This window comes from Melanotaenia boesemani, chromosome 14, assembly GCF_017639745.1.
Source record: "Melanotaenia boesemani isolate fMelBoe1 chromosome 14, fMelBoe1.pri, whole genome shotgun sequence".
NCBI classification, from domain to species: Eukaryota; Metazoa; Chordata; class Actinopteri; order Atheriniformes; family Melanotaeniidae; genus Melanotaenia; species Melanotaenia boesemani.
The window spans coordinates 1,023,111-1,040,549 of record NC_055695.1 but is presented as its reverse complement, the minus strand read 5'-3'; the positions used below and the strand labels follow the sequence as shown (position 1 = coordinate 1,040,549).

General features: G+C 47.2%; 1 protein-coding gene across 1 annotated transcript in view; it reads right to left on the bottom strand.

Annotated features, from left to right (window-relative positions):
* The window catches only part of wdr18 (WD repeat domain 18), a 29,076-nt gene extending 13,122 nt beyond the window's left edge, over window positions 1-15,954 (bottom strand). Inside the window, exons 1-7 of the mRNA XM_042006081.1 lie at window positions 15,679-15,954; window positions 14,730-14,840; window positions 14,470-14,603; window positions 14,232-14,373; window positions 10,720-10,863; window positions 10,333-10,397; window positions 8,534-8,658 (exon numbers count right to left, since the gene is read on the bottom strand). Of these exons, the coding sequence (XP_041862015.1) occupies window positions 8,534-8,658; window positions 10,333-10,397; window positions 10,720-10,863; window positions 14,232-14,373; window positions 14,470-14,603; window positions 14,730-14,840; window positions 15,679-15,888 (931 nt within the window). The 5' untranslated portion in view covers window positions 15,889-15,954. The remainder of the gene's footprint in view (window positions 1-8,533; window positions 8,659-10,332; window positions 10,398-10,719; window positions 10,864-14,231; window positions 14,374-14,469; window positions 14,604-14,729; window positions 14,841-15,678) is intronic.
* Between the last annotated feature and the right edge of the window lie 1,485 nt (window positions 15,955-17,439).

Here is a 17,439-nt window from a genome sequence, read left to right as displayed (position 1 = left end):
ACCTTCCCACCCACCCCCATGCCGCCATCCCTGCACAGTTCTGGTCCGAATGTTTTCAGAGTTTCTTTTCTGGACGTTGAGCTGCAGTTTTTTTCTGAAGGAAACCAGAACTGCGTTTATCGCCTACACAGGCTGGTCTGCAGCTTCCTGGAAGTCGGGGCAGAATTCCTGCTTGTTGAGCCCATCGCTTGTCTCACACATCATTACAAGTATTGATCACGGTTTGGCTCCTGCTGCTGGAAATACACTAGTTCTCTAAAAGTTGTCCGACATCAAATAAATGAGCCAGAATGTGTCGGTTCTGAAGAGCTGCCAGCTCGCTGCAGCTGCTCTGAGGGACCTCACCAGAACCGGTACCAGCTCCAGAACCGGACTTGGTGTCAATCATCTTTATCAATAATTCTCCAGGATGAATGTGGGACAACACACTGATCCAGCCCAGAATCAACCAGAACCACACAGATCACACTGGTTACCATGGCAACACACATGTTGATGGTGCAGTTACAAAGACCAAACCCCACGCACACGGTCCAGGTGAACGCCGCTGGTTAAACTAACTAACCACCTGTTAACTCCAGTTCAACCAGAAGGTCCTTCATCCGCAGCATAAAAACAGACGCTCGGGGGTCAGAAAGCAAGCAGGAGCTGCAGGAAGCAGCTGAAACTAATCAGTTGGAGCCGCTGCAGTCAGAGGAGGAAGATCCAACATGCAGTCATCCTCGTTCTGAGCAGCGTCTGCAGAAAATGACTAAACGTGACGAAGGTGGGGGTAGCCCACGAGCCCATGAGACCGGCCAAAGAAGGATTATTGTTCTCTGATGGGCTGTTTGAAGTGAGGAGGCCTCAGCAGAGGATTTGGTTAATTACAAAATGCCAGTCATGATTACAGCAGGGTGCTTCTTCCCCATCATCATCATCAATTTGTTCATTCCTGATTATTGTTCTGTTCCAGAAATGTTCTGAAACGTCTCCATCGGATCCAAGATCCAATTACCATCATCCGGTTTATCTTCTCTTCCCCGGCTCCCCCTTAAAACCAGAAAAGAATTTAAAATTCTTCTCCTCACACATAAAGTTCTTAGTGACCAAGCGCCACTAACCCAGCAAATATGCACCTGGAAACAGGTACACACACACACATACACACACACACACACACACCGGTAAACAGTGAAACATGCTCGGGCTGGAAGATAATTCAATAACAATTTATACTGATCGATAGGTGTTGTGATAAAAAAAAGGTAGATGAGAAGTTTTCCATTATAGCCTATCATGTAGCTTAAAACTTAATACTTGTTCCTAAGCCAATCATAAACACTCCGTCACCAAGCCCCGCCCCTCTCAAACCACAACAGAGAGCATTACAAAAGATGTTGCAGCGAGGAGAGGTTAAGAAGAACAGATCGTGGTGAGGAAAACACCCCACAGTGACGCTTGGCTGATGTTGGCCTGCAGGTGTGTTGCTGGAGTTGACTGGTGTTAACACGTGGCCTCGTCCTTCCAGCTTCTGAGATAACGGCCACATTTCCACCGAAACCCGATGCAGTTTCGTTCAGACCTTCGCGGTACGTCAACTCACACCGGGAGCGTGTAGACACCAGGCGCCCATGACGGCGGTCCAGGTAGCTTTACCGGATGCTTTACTGCTCTCATATCTGATTTCCGGTTTGGCTCGATCTGAGCTGCAGAACTGGACGCGTTCTGGACGGGCTGGAGGTCGGAACGGAAATGCGGCTCACACGGTGGAAACTGGCCGTAAAACTGGTAGCGTGCAATTCCCACCACAAGAAGATATTCTGTTTCTTTTTTTATGTTACCTGTATACAGGTAAACACACACCTGTATACAAGTAAACACGCACCTGTAAACAAGTAAACACGCACCTGTAAACAAGTAAACACGCACCTGTATACAAGTAAACACGCACCTGGAAACAAGTAAACACGCACCTGTAAACAAGTAAAAACGCACCTGGAAACAAGTAAACACGCACCTGGAAACAAGTAAACACGCACCTGTAAACAAGTAAACACGCACCTGGAAACAAGTAAACACGCACCTGGAAACAAGTAAACACGCACCTGGAAACAAGTAAACACGCACCTGTAAACAAGTAAACACGCACCTGGAAACAAGTAAACACGCACCTGTATACAAGTAAACACGCACCTGGAAACAAGTAAACACGCACCTGTATACAAGTAAACACGCACCTGTAAACAAGTAAACACGCACCTGTATACAAGTAAACACGCACCTGTAAACAAGTAAACACGCACCTGTAAACAAGTAAACACGCACCTGTATACAAGTAAACACGCACCTGTAAACAAGTAAACACGCACCTGTATACAAGTAAACACGCACCTGTAAACAAGTAAACACGCACCTGTAAACAAGTAAAAAGGCACCTGTAAACAAGTAAACACGCACCTGTATACAAGTAAACACGCACCTGTAAACAAGTAAACACGCACCTGTATACAAGTAAACACGCACCTGTAAACAAGTAAACACGCACCTGTAAACAAGTAAACACGCACCTGGAAACAAGTAAACACGCACCTGTATACAAGTAAACACGCACCTGTAAACAAGTAAACACGCACCTGTATACAAGTAAACACGCACCTGTAAACAAGTAAACACGCACCTGTATACAAGTAAACACGCACCTGTAAACAAGTAAACACGCACCTGTAAACAAGTAAACACGCACCTGTATACAAGTAAACACGCACCTGGAAACAAGTAAACACGCACCTGTATACAAGTAAACACGCACCTGTATACAAGTAAACACGCACCTGGAAACAAGTAAACACGCACCTGGAAACAAGTAAACACGCACCTGGAAACAAGTAAACACGCACCTGTAAACAAGTAAACACGCACCTGTAAACAAGTAAACACGCACCTGTAAACAAGTAAACACGCACCTGTAAACAAGTAAACACGCACCTGGAAACAAGTAAACACGCACCTGTATACAAGTAAACACGCACCTGTAAACAAGTAAACACGCACCTGTATACAAGTAAACACGCACCTGTAAACAAGTAAACACGCACCTGTAAACAAGTAAACACGCACCTGTATACAAGTAAACACGCACCTGGAAACAAGTAAACACGCACCTGTATACAAGTAAACACGCACCTGTAAACAAGTAAACACGCACCTGCATACAAGTAAACACGCACCTGCATACAAGTAAACACGCACCTGGAAACAAGTAAACACGCACCTGGAAACAAGTAAACACGCACCTGTAAACAAGTAAACACGCACCTGTATACAAGTAAACACGCACCTGTAAACAAGTAAACACGCACCTGTATACAAGTAAACACGCACCTGGAAACAAGTAAACACGCACCTGTAAACAAGTAAACACGCACCTGTAAACAAGTAAACACGCACCTGTATACAAGTAAACACGCACCTGTATACAAGTAAACACGCACCTGTAAACAAGTAAACACGCACCTGTATACAAGTAAACACGCACCTGTATACAAGTAAACACGCACCTGTAAACAAGTAAACACGCACCTGTATACAACTAAACACGCACCTGTATACAAGTAAACACGCACCTGTAAACAAGTAAACACGCACCTGTATACAAGTAAACACGCACCTGTATACAAGTAAACACGCACCTGTATACAAGTAAACACGCACCTGTATACAAGTAAACACGCACCTGTATACAAGTAAACACGCACCAGAGGGGTATTGCACGAAACCAAGATAAGGGATTAAGCCGGGATATGTTGGTTATCCTGGCTGAATTTAAGTCGGTTGCATGAAAGCAGCTCAAACTAATCCCGGCCAAGTTACTGTGGTGATTTATCCGCTGCAGCTAGCCTGCTCCAGACCAGGCTAACTGCTCAGGCTAAGATTAATCCTAGCGAGTCACCTGCATGTCCAACGTCAATTCTATGAGGAATTAATGTGTTTTACAGCATGTCCATGGTCTTCCTAAGTATGGCGCGTCATTTTAATCATCCAGTATTAAAATATTACAAATACAGTCACTGTACATTTAATCCAAATCTGTTCGTAATCGCAACAGCCTTTTTATATGGATTCCAGTTGTAGTATTATTATTCTATTCTATTCTACAGTCATTTAGCAGACGCTTTTATCCAAAGCGACTTACATTTGAGAGTAAGAACAACACAAGCATGAATTCAAACAAGATGGGACGTCATAATTAAGTGTTAGACCGCTTTTGAGTCCAGTTAGACCCAGGTGCTGTCGTGTAGTGCTAGTGCAGTGCATATAATTTTTTTTTAGTCATTTTATTTAAATACAGGATCACGATTTCATCACACAATATCAACTTGGTCATAAGTGCATGATTTCATAAGGCCAAGTGTTATATTGCTATGCTAATGAAGACTGCTCGTCAAATTGCTGTCAGAGGTTTTATAAATATGTGTTTTATTGCAGTAATTGAGATTACAAAACACAGCTGATGAGAATTTGATGTATCTTGATCAGGAGATGTGGAAAAATTGGCTTTCAGGCAAAAACATCTCTGGACGCTGACTTGAATAATAAAAAGAAGTTTATTACAAAAGTTCAGACATCAAAACAGATTTCTGCAGCAAAATCTGGAGGTCCCAAAACCAGAACGAAGACCTAAAGACTTGATGTGTCGTTCTGTCTTATATAGGGTTTAAACAAAGAAAATTCCTCAGTCCTGTGTCCTCCAGTCATAGAGTTTGCCTATAGGATACTCATTTGCATGGAATGCATGTTCTTGTGTCAATCCAGTCTGTGGGACAGAGAACCTCATATGGTAAAGACTTAAGTGTGTACCATACAAATGCTATGCTTAGATACCTCAGTTTCAAAGGTGTTTTCAATTTAATCTGTGACAAAGACAATGTAGAATATTCTGGTCCAACTCCCCCTCACTTGTTCCCTCTTCATAATGGCTTGCCCTTTTTTGGAGGATGTGCTGGACGAGGAAGCCCGCATCCTCAGAAGAGCATTCAGACGTGAACGAGTCTTCAGGGACAGGTCAGATCCCCTGGCCTTTGGAGATGACTGTGTCATTGAAAGATACAGATTTTCGGGTGATGGACTAAGATATTTATGTAGGCTGCTGAGTCCAAAAATACAGCACCTGACAGCGTGAAGCCATGCCCTCACTGTACCACAGATGATCTGTGTCACATTGAGATGGCTTGCGAGTGGGAGCTTCCTTTATTCTGTTGGGGATGCAGAGAACCTCAATAAAGGAACCATTTGCCGGACAATCAGATGCGTTTGTCTGGCGCTGAAATCATTCAGCAATATATTCATCACCTTCCCTGGCCACAGAAGACCCCTCTACATCAAGGAGGAGTTTTACAAGATTGCAGGTAACCTCAATTTTAATGTGCACCCATTAGTTTCTGAGTATATCTGTCACAGTTGGATACTCACTATTTTTTGTTACAGCTTTCCCTAACATCATTGGGGCAGTGGATTGCACACACATAAGAATCAGACGCCCCTCAGGTGAACATGAGGGAGATTACATTAACAGGAAATCCTTCCACAGCATCAATGTTCAGGTAAGAGTGATTTGTGGTTATGACCTACATGAATCTGTTCTGTGCATTTGACACTGTACTAACCGGATCATCTTCTGGTGGCTCCAAAAGTGTAATTGTGTTCCCAGACACTGCAAGGTTATCCAAAGTCAGACACTATATTATATTTGATTGTGTTCCATGTGCAGTAGAATTGCAGTACTTTGTGTACCTTGTATGAAGCGGACAGTTTCTGTGGCTGGGACAGAGTCAGTTATTGTCCCTCCCTGCATCCCCTCCATCACTGGCCTCCCTTTATTTAAATGGAGGCCAGTTCCTCTGCTGGAGTCACATCCTGGCTTGGTGGGCCGCCCCCTGTGCCAGTTCTATAGGCCTTTTTTTAACTGCTACAATCATACAGACATTGAACATGTCAGCAGACACCTCATCTATTCACCTCATTTGTTCACGGTTATCTACTTTGGAGTCACTTACCAGCCTGCAAAATGTTCTTATATTTAATTTTTTCTTGCTGCAGGTCCTTTTATGGCCAGACAGGTTTGTCCTTTATGAAGGACAGAAAGATAAAATAGATAAAAACGTTACATGAGGAAAATAGATTAAATGACACATTGTGGATAATTGTTTGCTCTACATTTCCTGAGTAACATGCACCTGCTTGTCACTCTTAAAGTATACAACAGTTAGTGGATTTGAAAAGTAATCCTTTAATTGTAGCCTAATTATGACAGTTCCAGTGGAGCACTGTTTATTAATTGTACAGTTTTTGACTACTTACGCATTGAGCCGGTCGGATATTGTCTGCCAGGCTCTCTCGCGTTCTTTACTTATGGCATTGGTTTTGCCTTTTTTCCTTATAATATCCTTAACTTCGTCAGAGAACTCCGTCAGGAGCTGTTGTTCAGCGGCCGTGACGTAGGACGCGCGACTTTTATCCATTTCCCCATCGGTGATTCTGTGAGCGATCGCGAGGTCTGCTTCAGTATGCCGTGCACACGCACTTATCCCAACTATCTTCACCTGGCTTAACCTAGCCGCACCTTCTCATCCTGGCTCAGCAAACGTGCAACCAATTAAGCCAGGATAGGCCGCGCAAGCTAGGTCAAGCTGGGCTTTAATTATCCTGGGTTTCTTTATTCTGGTTTCGTGCAATACCCCTCAGGTAAACACGCACCTGTAAACAGGTAAACACACACGTGTGTACAAGTAAACACACACCTGTAAACAGGTAAACAAGCACCTGCATACAGGTAAACTTGCACCAGGTAACAACACACAACACACACCACACATACCTACAACAGACACCACACACACCTATAACGCTAATGGTGCGGGCACACACACCTATAACGCTAATGGTGGGGGCACACACACCTATAACGCTAATGGTGCAGGCACACACACCTATAACGCTAATGGTGCAGGCACACACACCTATAACGCTAATGGTGCAGGCACACACACCTATAACGCTAATGGTGCGGCACACACACCTATAACGCTAATGGTGCAGACGGGCACACACACCTATAACGCTAATGGTGCGGGCACACACACCTATAACGCTAATGGTGGGGGCACACACACCTATAACGCTAATGGTGCGGCACACACACCTATAACGCTAATGGTGCAGACGGGTGCACACACACCTATAACGCTAATGGTGCGGGCACACACACCTATAACGCTAATGGTGCGGGCACACACACCTATAACGCTAATGGTGCGGGCACACACACCTATAACGCTAATAGTGCGGCACACACACCTATAACGCTAATGGTGCGGCACACACACCTATAACGCTAATGGTGCAGACGGGCGCACACACACCTATAACGCTAATGGTGCGGGCACACACACCTATAACGCTAATAGTGCGGCACACACACCTATAATGCTAATAGTGCGGCACACACACCTATAACGCTAATGGTGCAGACGGGCACACACACCTATAACGCTAATGGTGCGGCACACACACCTATAACGCTAATGGTGCGGGCACACACACCTATAACGCTAATAGTGCGGCACACACACCTATAATGCTAATAGTGCAGACGGGCACACACACCTATAACGCTAATGGTGCGGCACACACACCTATAACGCTAATGGTGCAGACGGGCACACACACCTATAACGCTAATGGTGCAGACGGGCACACACACCTATAACGCTAATGGTGCGGCACACACACCTATAACGCTAATGGTGCGGCACACACACCTATAACGCTAATGGTGCGGGCACACACACCTATAACGCTAATGGTGCGGGCACACACACCTATAACGCTAATGGTGCGGGCACACACACCTATAACGCTAATGGTGCGGGCACACACACCTATAACGCTAATGGTGCGGCACACACACCTATAACGCTAATGGTGCGGCACACACACCTATAACGCTAATGGTGCGGGCACACACACCTATAACGCTAATGGTGCGGGCACACACACCTATAACGCTAATGGTGCGGGCACACACACCTATAACGCTAATGGTGCGGCACACACACCTATAACGCTAATGGTGCGGGCACACACACCTATAACGCTAATGGTGCGGGCACACACACCTATAACGCTAATGGTGCGGGCACACACACCTATAACGCTAATGGTGCGGCGCACACACACCTATAACGCTAATGGTGCGGCACACACACCTATAACGCTAATGGTGCGGCACACACACCTATAACGCTAATGGTGCGGCACACACACCTATAACGCTAATGGTGCGGCACACACACCCTGAACACAAGCTGCCTGCACTCTGCCGTATTAGCCTGGCTACGGTAAGCTCACTGGGACAAAAGGAACTCAAATCTTCTTCTTTACCAAAGCTGCTCTACAGCGCCGCCCTGAGGGGAGCAACTCAGACTCCCTGTGGAGGGGAGCTCACAGAAAGTAACTCCAAAGCTCTGTGACATCACTCGAGGGCGTGGCTTACCTTTGTGAGTGAGGCAGCGGATGCTTTGTTTACTCTGAACGTCCCAAAGCCGGACCGTTTCATCATGTGACCCGGAGAGGAGCAGAGTTCCGTCCATGGACACAGAAAGACACGTCACCAGGTTCCTGAGGAGAATCCAGAAGACCAGAACCCTGATCAGTGGGGACTGTTCTGATCCAAACCCATCCAGGGATCAGAGATGCTAACCCAGCTAGCCGTCCCTTAGCAGTTCCTGGGCCGACGGGGTCCCAGGCCGGCTGGAGGAAGGTCAGGAAGCATAGCTCCAAGCTTAAACCCGCCCATTTTCCCCGATTTACTCATCCACACACCTGCTGGTGATTGGCAGCTCCACAGTCATCAACATGGCGTTAGACACAAACAGTTTTTATGTCTTTTGTTTTATATGAAACTTAGGCTGTTTGGCTTAATTGGTGTAATCAACATATAAAAAGAAAAGTTAATTTCCCTTATTTGAAACCTTTTCTGTTCCTGTTGGTAAACTTCACCCACATGAAGTGGACACTCATCAGAAGCTGAACATAAAAAGATTACATGTGATGAACTCAGAGCTTCAAAATGAGCTGCAGAAGTAAACAGAGGACAGCCCTGGGGGCTCTCCCAGGTGTGTGGCCCATATACGGCCCAAACGTGGCCGTCGACTAAATGTGAGTGCAGCTGCTTTCGAGGTCTGCAGCTCATCTTTGATCGTAGTAAATAGATGAAGATGTCTGAAGATGAAGACACCTTGTGGTCAGTTCTGAGGGTGATGATTGTCATTAGGAAGCAAATAAAGAAACAGCTTCCCACATCTCTCCAAGCAAGACATTTACACCAACAACTCTGGAAATACAGGGGCCTTCATCCCCAGCCTGATCCAGACGGCGCCGGGGCCACTCGGACGGCAGCGACAGACGTCACGTCACCTTTCGAGCGGCAAATGTCCAGTCTGCAAACCTTCCGATGATGTCAAGACCCGCATGACCAGTGAAATGTCAGAGTTCATCTGCACAAAGCCCACTGTGGTGACATGTTTCTCATGTGCACCTAGTCTGGTCCCAGACGTGGCATTAACCATCCCGGCCTGACGTCGGCGGTGGGCCGCGGAGACTCGGACAGGAACCAGGTTCATGCTGCTCTTTGTTCTGATTTCAGTTCATTTCTGGTTCCAAAACAGTGCTTCACGTTTACTTTCCAAACAACCCCTCATTACTCATTTTCCCTGAAGAGAGTTACGGTTCGGTGAGGAGCCTGTTCATTTATAAACAGTAAATATGTCAAATATAAAATGAATAAATAACATCGTGTAAAACTGCTGTTTTATATGTAGGTGCTTCTAGAGAATATTAGTTTTACATGCATTTTTATTAAAAAAGAATGAATGATTCTCATTCAGGTGGGATTGGTGAGGCACAGAACACTAAATCTGATAAAAATGGTTAGTAATGGAGTTAATAATGAGATATAAACTGTGTTTATTGGAATTTTCTGGATGACTATAAAGGCTCTGGGTCAAATGTGACCCGGAACATTATTGTTGTTCCTGAGAAACAAACACGACAGGAAGTTAAACTCTTTCCTGTCCTCTCGTCCCGGACCTGGGTTCAGTTGGTTTCTCCAGACAAGCTTGAATTGATTGAGTCTGTAAAATGCCCCGAGATAACGTTGTTGTCAATGGCGCTGTACCGACTGGAAACCGCTGGAAACCCCACCCAGCACCGGACGACCCACAATGGTTGACCCACTTCAATGTCAGGAAGAACCTGGACATACCCCGAAGAGGACCAAACTGTGGAACTCACCTGTGTCCTTTGAACACCTGGTTCCCTTCAGGCTCTGATTGGAAGGATTTATCCCGGCTTAGGCTCTGCAGAATAAACACAAAGAAATCAAAAGGTTCATCTTTATTGACACCAAACAGATGGACAGAAGTTAGTCTAAAAGAGACAGGAAGTGAACCTCCAAGGTTTAACCAATCAAGAAAGCAGACTTCCTCTTGAGTTTGAGTAACTTCCTGGATGTATGGCTGCATTTGGAACCATCTTCAGAACCACTTCCCACCCAGTACCCAGACATGGTCCAGACTTAATGGTCCTGGACCAAAACTGGAACCAGAGCAGGAACTGGAACTGAAAAGAACCAGAATGGAGGGTGTAGGATGTAAGATGGAGGGTATGGCTGTGACTCACCTGGCTGCACAGGGAAACCTGAAAAATGTTTCCATCACTTCCTCCACAGAACAGGAAGTACTCGCAGGGGTCAAAAGTGACCGACATGATTTCCACATCAAAGAGGACGGACAGCAGCAACTCGCCAGAGGACAGCTCCCATACCTGTACAGGTAGACAGAGAAACCTGAGGACACCTGTACAGGTAGACAGAGAAACCTGAGGACACTGGTTTCTATGGAAACAGGTCTGTTTTACTTGCAGCTATTTAATGTGACTCATGAGAATTAACATGGAAACCGAGCTGCAGTGATCGGACCAGATCAATCAGCCCACCACGTTTGTCTAGGACTTCTCAGTGTTTCATTCTCTTACAGAGAACATGTTCCCGGGTTAACAAGGATCCATTTCAGTCCATTAGGACAGGGATCCTAAATCCTGGTCCTATAGGACCGGTGTCCTGCAGGTTTTAGAAGTCTCCCTGTTTCAACACACTGACTCAGATCAGTGTGTAATAAGCAGGCTTGTGTTTAGCTCGACATCAAGTCCTGCACAGGTGAGAGTCTGAATCAGATGTGTTGCAGCCAGAAAACTTCTAAAAGCTGCAGGACACCAGCCCTCCGGGACCAGGATTAAGGATCCCAGCATTAAGACCTCTTCTGTTCCTGAGAGGAAAAATCTTAAGATAAGGAAAAGAAGGAAGACTGTGTGCTGTTACCATGACAACACAAAAACAATATTTTGATGTTGATGATCAAATAGTTAATCAGTGGCATATCCGGTGTTTATCCGAGTCGCTCACAAGTTTGTTGACAGTAAACAAACTGATAAAAAGATTAGAAATGTCAGAGTGAACTTTCAGCTCCATAACTGTGTCCTGTTTGGATCCGAGATGGAAAACCTAAATAATTCCAGAAAGCATTCATTTCCACGTGTCACAGATGGTGGTGATGTGACGTCAGGAAACACGTTCCCGACATGAGGCGACGTTCCACAGGAAACATGTTCCCGACATGACGCGACGTTCCACAGGAAACACGTTCCCGACATGCGGCGACGTTCCACAGGAAACATGTTCCCGACATGACGCGACGTTCCACAGGAAACACGTTCCCGACATGCGGCGACGTTCCACAGGAAACACGTTCCCGACATGAGGCGACGTTCCACAGGAAACACGTTCCCGACATGCGGCGACGTTCCACAGGAAACACGTTCCCGACATGCGGCGACGTTCCACAGGAAACATGTTCCCGACATGACGCGACGTTCCACAGGAAACACGTTCCCGACATGCGGCGACGTTCCACAGGAAACACGTTCCCGACATGAGGCGACGTTCCACAGGAAACACGTTCCCGACATGCGGCGACGTTCCACAGGAAACACGTTCCCGACATGCGGCGACGTTCCACAGGAAACATGTTCCCGACATGACGCGACGTTCCACAGGAAACATGTTCCCGACATGCGGCGACGTTCCACAGGAAACATGTTCCCGACATGACGCGACGTTCCACAGGAAACACGTTCCCGACATGCGGCGACGTTCCACAGGAAACACGTTCCCGACATGAGGCGACGTTCCACAGGAAACACGTTCCCGACATGCGGCAACGTTCCACAGGAAACACGTTCCCGACATGACGCGACGTTCCACAGGAAACATGTTCCCGACATGCGGCGACGTTCCACAGGAAACATGTTCCCGACATGACGCGACGTTCCACAGGAAACACGTTCCCGACATGCGGCGACGTTCCACAGGAAACACGTTCCCGACATGCGGCGACGTTCCACAGGAAACACGTTCCCGACATGCGGCGACGTTCCACAGGAAACACGTTCCCGACATGCGGCGACGTTCCACAGGAAACATGTTCCCGACATGACGCGACGTTCCACAGGAAACATGTTCCCGACATGCGGCGACGTTCCACAGGAAACATGTTCCCGACATGACGCGACGTTCCACAGGAAAACACGTTCCCGACATGCGGCGACGTTCCACAGGAAACACGTTCCCGACATGAGGCGACGTTCCACAGGAAACACGTTCCCGACATGCGGCGACGTTCCACAGGAAACACGTTCCCGACATGACGCGACGTTCCACAGGAAACATGTTCCCGACATGCGGCGACGTTCCACAGGAAAAATGTTCCAGCTGTTTTGATTTTCATTACAAGAAAAAAATGGAAACTTATTTTACTTCATTTTTTTATTTTAATTTGCTGGTTCTATTTTAATTAAGCAAAATGCAGCTATTTTTTTTATTGCATCTTGCAATCAGATTGTTATTTCTGGTGAAACCATCTATTTTTCGTTGCCACTGGTACCTCAAGATTTGAGGCAACCTTACCAGGGAACCTCAGGGAGGAACCTTATAGATGGAACCTCAGTGAGGAACCTTATCGGTGGAACTTCAGTGAGGAACCTTACAGGGGAACCTCAGTGAGGAACCTTATAGGTGGAACCTCAGTGAGGAACCTTATCGGTGGAACTTCAGTGAGGAACCTTACAGGGGAACCTCAGTGAGGAACCTTATAGGTGGAACCTCAGTGAGGAACCTTATCGGTGGAACCTCAGTGAGGAACTTTACCGGGGAACCTCAGTGAGGAACCTCATAGGTGGAACCTCAGTGAGGAACCTTGCTGGGGAACCTCAGTGAGGAACCTTACCGAGGAACCTCAGTGAGGAACCTTGCTGGGGAACCTCAGTGAGGAACCTTATCGGTGGAACCTCAGTGAGGAACTTTACCGGGGAACCTCAGTGAGGAACCTTATAGGTGGAACCTCAGTGAGGAACCTTACCGGGGAACCTCAGTGAGGAACCTTACTGGGGAACCTCAGTGAGGAACCTTATAGGTGGAACCTCAGTGAGGAACCTTATCGGTGGAACCTCAGTGAGGAACTTTACCGGGGAACCTCAGTGAGGAACTTTACTGGGGAACCTCAGTGAGGAACCTTACCGGGGAACCTCAGTGACGAACCTTATCGGTGGAACCTCAGCGAGGAACCTTATCGGTGGAACCTCAGCGAGGAACCTTATCGGTGGAACCTCAGCGAGGAACCTTATCGGTGGAACCTCAGCGAGGAACCTTACCGGGGAACCTCAGTGAGGAACCTTCCCGGGGAACCTCAGTGAGGAACCTTATCGATGGAACCTTACCGGGGAACCTCAGTGAGGAACCTTACCGGGGAACCTCAGTGAGGAACCTTATCGGTGGAGCCTCAGTGAGGAACCTTATCGGTGGAACCTCAGCGAGGAACCTTATCGGTGGAACCTCAGCGAGGAACCTTGCTGGGGAACGTCCTTGTCAGTGCTTCTTCTGCAGACACGCTGTCTTGTGCAGATGCAAACTGTCTTTGTGGTGCGTTCAAGTGATGCTTTGTTGTTTGTTTAGACGCTGATGTAAAGATGTCCAGTGAGGGGCCTCTCGTCATTGCTGATTGGCTTAAGGATCTGAGCTGTTTAAACAGTCACGCTTTTCTGTAAATGTTTCCATAGTAACCAGCTGTTGCCTGTCTTACCTTTACAGTCTGGTCCAATGATGCCGTGGCGACTCTGGCCTGGGCTCCCATCAGGCCACAGTGCAGGTCTGTGATTGGTAGAGAGTGACGAGATAGGACGTGACGGGGCTCAGGGGCGTGATTTACATCCAGCTGGATGACACTGAAAAAAGGACAGGTAAGAGATGCAAAGGAGAAAGGTTAGAGACAAATAAGGTGTGTCTCATGATGTGTCTCAGGTGCATCAGGTGTGTCTCACCTGGTCAGACTCCAAACGAGCGCCAGATTGTCTTTCCCTGCAGAAACAAAATGGCTGCTGTCGTCGGTGAACTTCAGACAGGTGACGTCCTGATAGTGTCGACTGAGGACAGACAGCAGCTTACCTGTACACACCTAAACCATAGATAACACACTCATTCGTTAGCTGCCTATGCTGAAATTTGTTTCCATGGCAACAAAGCAATCAATAGGAAGTGTAAACAAAGTGAAACTACAGCCAGAGAAGAAGAATCAGCTGACCTCCCACAGGTAAACGGCCTCAGAAACTCCCACAGCGAGGAAGAGTCCATCAGGGGACACAGTCAGACAGGTGACCACACCTGGACACACAATCTTCTGCTGCAGCTGATCCTACACACACACACACACACACACACACACACACACACACAACCATGACAACAGCCTCCACAACCACATGAAGCAGAAAAATACCAAAATTCCCTTTTTTTTATCCCCCATAACAGATTCTCTGTAAATTTGGGACACTTTCATTTTTCTCATTGTTGCGTCTCGCAATGTCATCAATGTTGACCCCGAACACAGACCACCTCTGAATGGAAGAGGACCAGGAACTGGACCAGGAACCGAGCAGACCACCTGTGAATGCGAAGAGGACCATGAACTGGACCAGGAACCGAGCAGACCACCTCTGAATGGAAGAGGACCAGGAACTGGACCAGGAACCGAGCAGACCACCTCTGAATGGAAGAGGACCAGGAACTGGACCAGGAACCGAGCAGACCACCTCAGAATGGAAGAGGACCAGGAACTGGACCAGGAACCGAGCAGACCACCTCTGAATGGAAGAGGACCAGGAACTGGACCAAGAACCGAGCAGACCACCTCTGAATGGAAGTGGACCAGGAACTGGACCAAGAACCGAGCAGACCACCTCTGAATGGAAGAGGACCAGGAACTGGACCAAGAACCGAGCAGACCACCTCTCAACACAAGAACCTTAACGGAACATGAAGGAGGTCCTTCGCTTGTTCTACACGCTGAACTTTAGCAGGTCCAGGTGCTCAGCACCAGGTCTTTTGTTAAAACCGGAAAACGAGCATGAACACAGGGCGACTTTTAAAAATGGCGGAAGTCTGAATGAAAATGTTCTGTTTGGTTCGTCTGTTCTTCCCACACGAACCCCGGAGTGTCGCTGAGCTCCAGCTGTGGTCAGGCGTGTTCCTACCTTCCTCTGGATCTCCCACACGTTGATGAAGTTCTTGCCCAGCTGCGCGGACAGCAGGAATTCCCCGCGGAGAACCTCGAGGCTCCGGCTCGCGCTGTTCCCGCCCCGGTAGGACAGCAGGCTGGATCCGCTGTGCAGGTCGAACACGGTGCAGTTCCAGAGCTGCGAACCGGCGTCGCTGCTCACGATTACCTCCAGCGGAGCCGCCATGTTGAAGTCGACACAACACTCAAGCGGGAAGCCGACCAGATGTGTAACGTCACTTCCGGACGCTGTGCACTGTGGGAGCTGTAGGAGCCAAAGACGGGCAGCATCCTGGTCTGCAGGTAACCCAGACTGAACAAGGAGGCACGCGCCAGAAATAAGACTACATACAATAAAACAATTAAAACAAGGGACCATAATTCACGTCTTCCATCCCAATAAATCCCAGAATTAGGATACAAATAGAGAAATAAATAAAAATGACTTATAATAAAACGTCAAATTAAAGTTCAAATATTGAATATAACTTGACTGCATGTTTATTTTGAACCAATCTCAAAGATTTAGAATATAGATTAAAATATTTCTTCCAATGAATAAATGTGGCTTTAGTTTTATACCTCCCTCTATACAGAACTTTCCAGGTAAAGTCAAATTGTTTACCAGATATTCGACTGTCCTGTTTTAATTTCCTAATCCAGATGTTACTGATGTATCAGACTGGAGAGAGTTTCATGTCCACAGCCGGCTTTGGAGATTTATCCAGAGAAATAAATAAAAATAAATCCTTCAAGCTCTCCGTGTTTCTCAGATTACACAATGTTCTGTATTTAAGTTGAACTTAGATGTTAAAAAGTCACTAGCTGGACATATTTTATTACCTTTAAGTAGCATCTCTGCTACTTTTTGTGGCAGTGATGCTACGGTAACGCTCCTGTTACCTGCTCAAATGTTCGGTGAGTTTTGATGGGCTGTGATGCTGAACGTCTGCGGGTAAAGACAGATGTGTTAAAGTTTAAGTTAAAGGGGTAGAGCGAGAGGAAAGAGGATGAACGTTAAACTGGAAGGAGAGCTAAAGGTGTAAAAGAAAACAGGTCGCCTTTTATTTTGCTGTTGCTTGTACAGTAGACACTAGGCATGATGCTCCATCGCTCTGGACCAGGGTAGATCTGGACTCATCAGCCTTGGGGGGTAGGGGCAGCTGGCTCTGGGCTCTTTGGGCCCTTCGCCGCCCTGGATGGCTGGTGCCTTGTGGGATCAGTGGCTGCTGATCCAGGCCCACCGGGACCTGTGCCCCATGACCGCGGGGAGCCCTGGCTGGGACCGTCCTCTGCCCCTCTGGGTGGGTCCAGGGTGGTCTTCATGGTGGGGGGTCTTGGGTTGGTGCTCCAGGATGCTGCTGATGGCCCGGGTCTCTGGGCCGCCCTAGTCTGCCTCTAGCCTCCATGGGGTCGTGGCCTCATCTCTGATCCTCCTCTTCCTCATCCTCTGCATGCTGACTCAGCACTGAGGTGTCCAGTGTGTTTATACACTCAGAGATGCTTTGGTTCAGGTGTGTGTGTTTCTGGTTCTTTGGTTGTTGTGATGACTTTTTGATTTGGTTATTATTTAAAACTCTTAATGACTAGCAGCTGTTTTCAGTAAAAGTTGTAGGAAACTTTCCGGTGAGTTCATGTACAGACTCGTCTGGTGATGGTGGATTGAAGGTCGTTGTTTCCGTCTGTGGTGTTTCTGTCTCCTCTTTCTTCTTTCCCTTTAGCTCTTTTTGCTATTTTC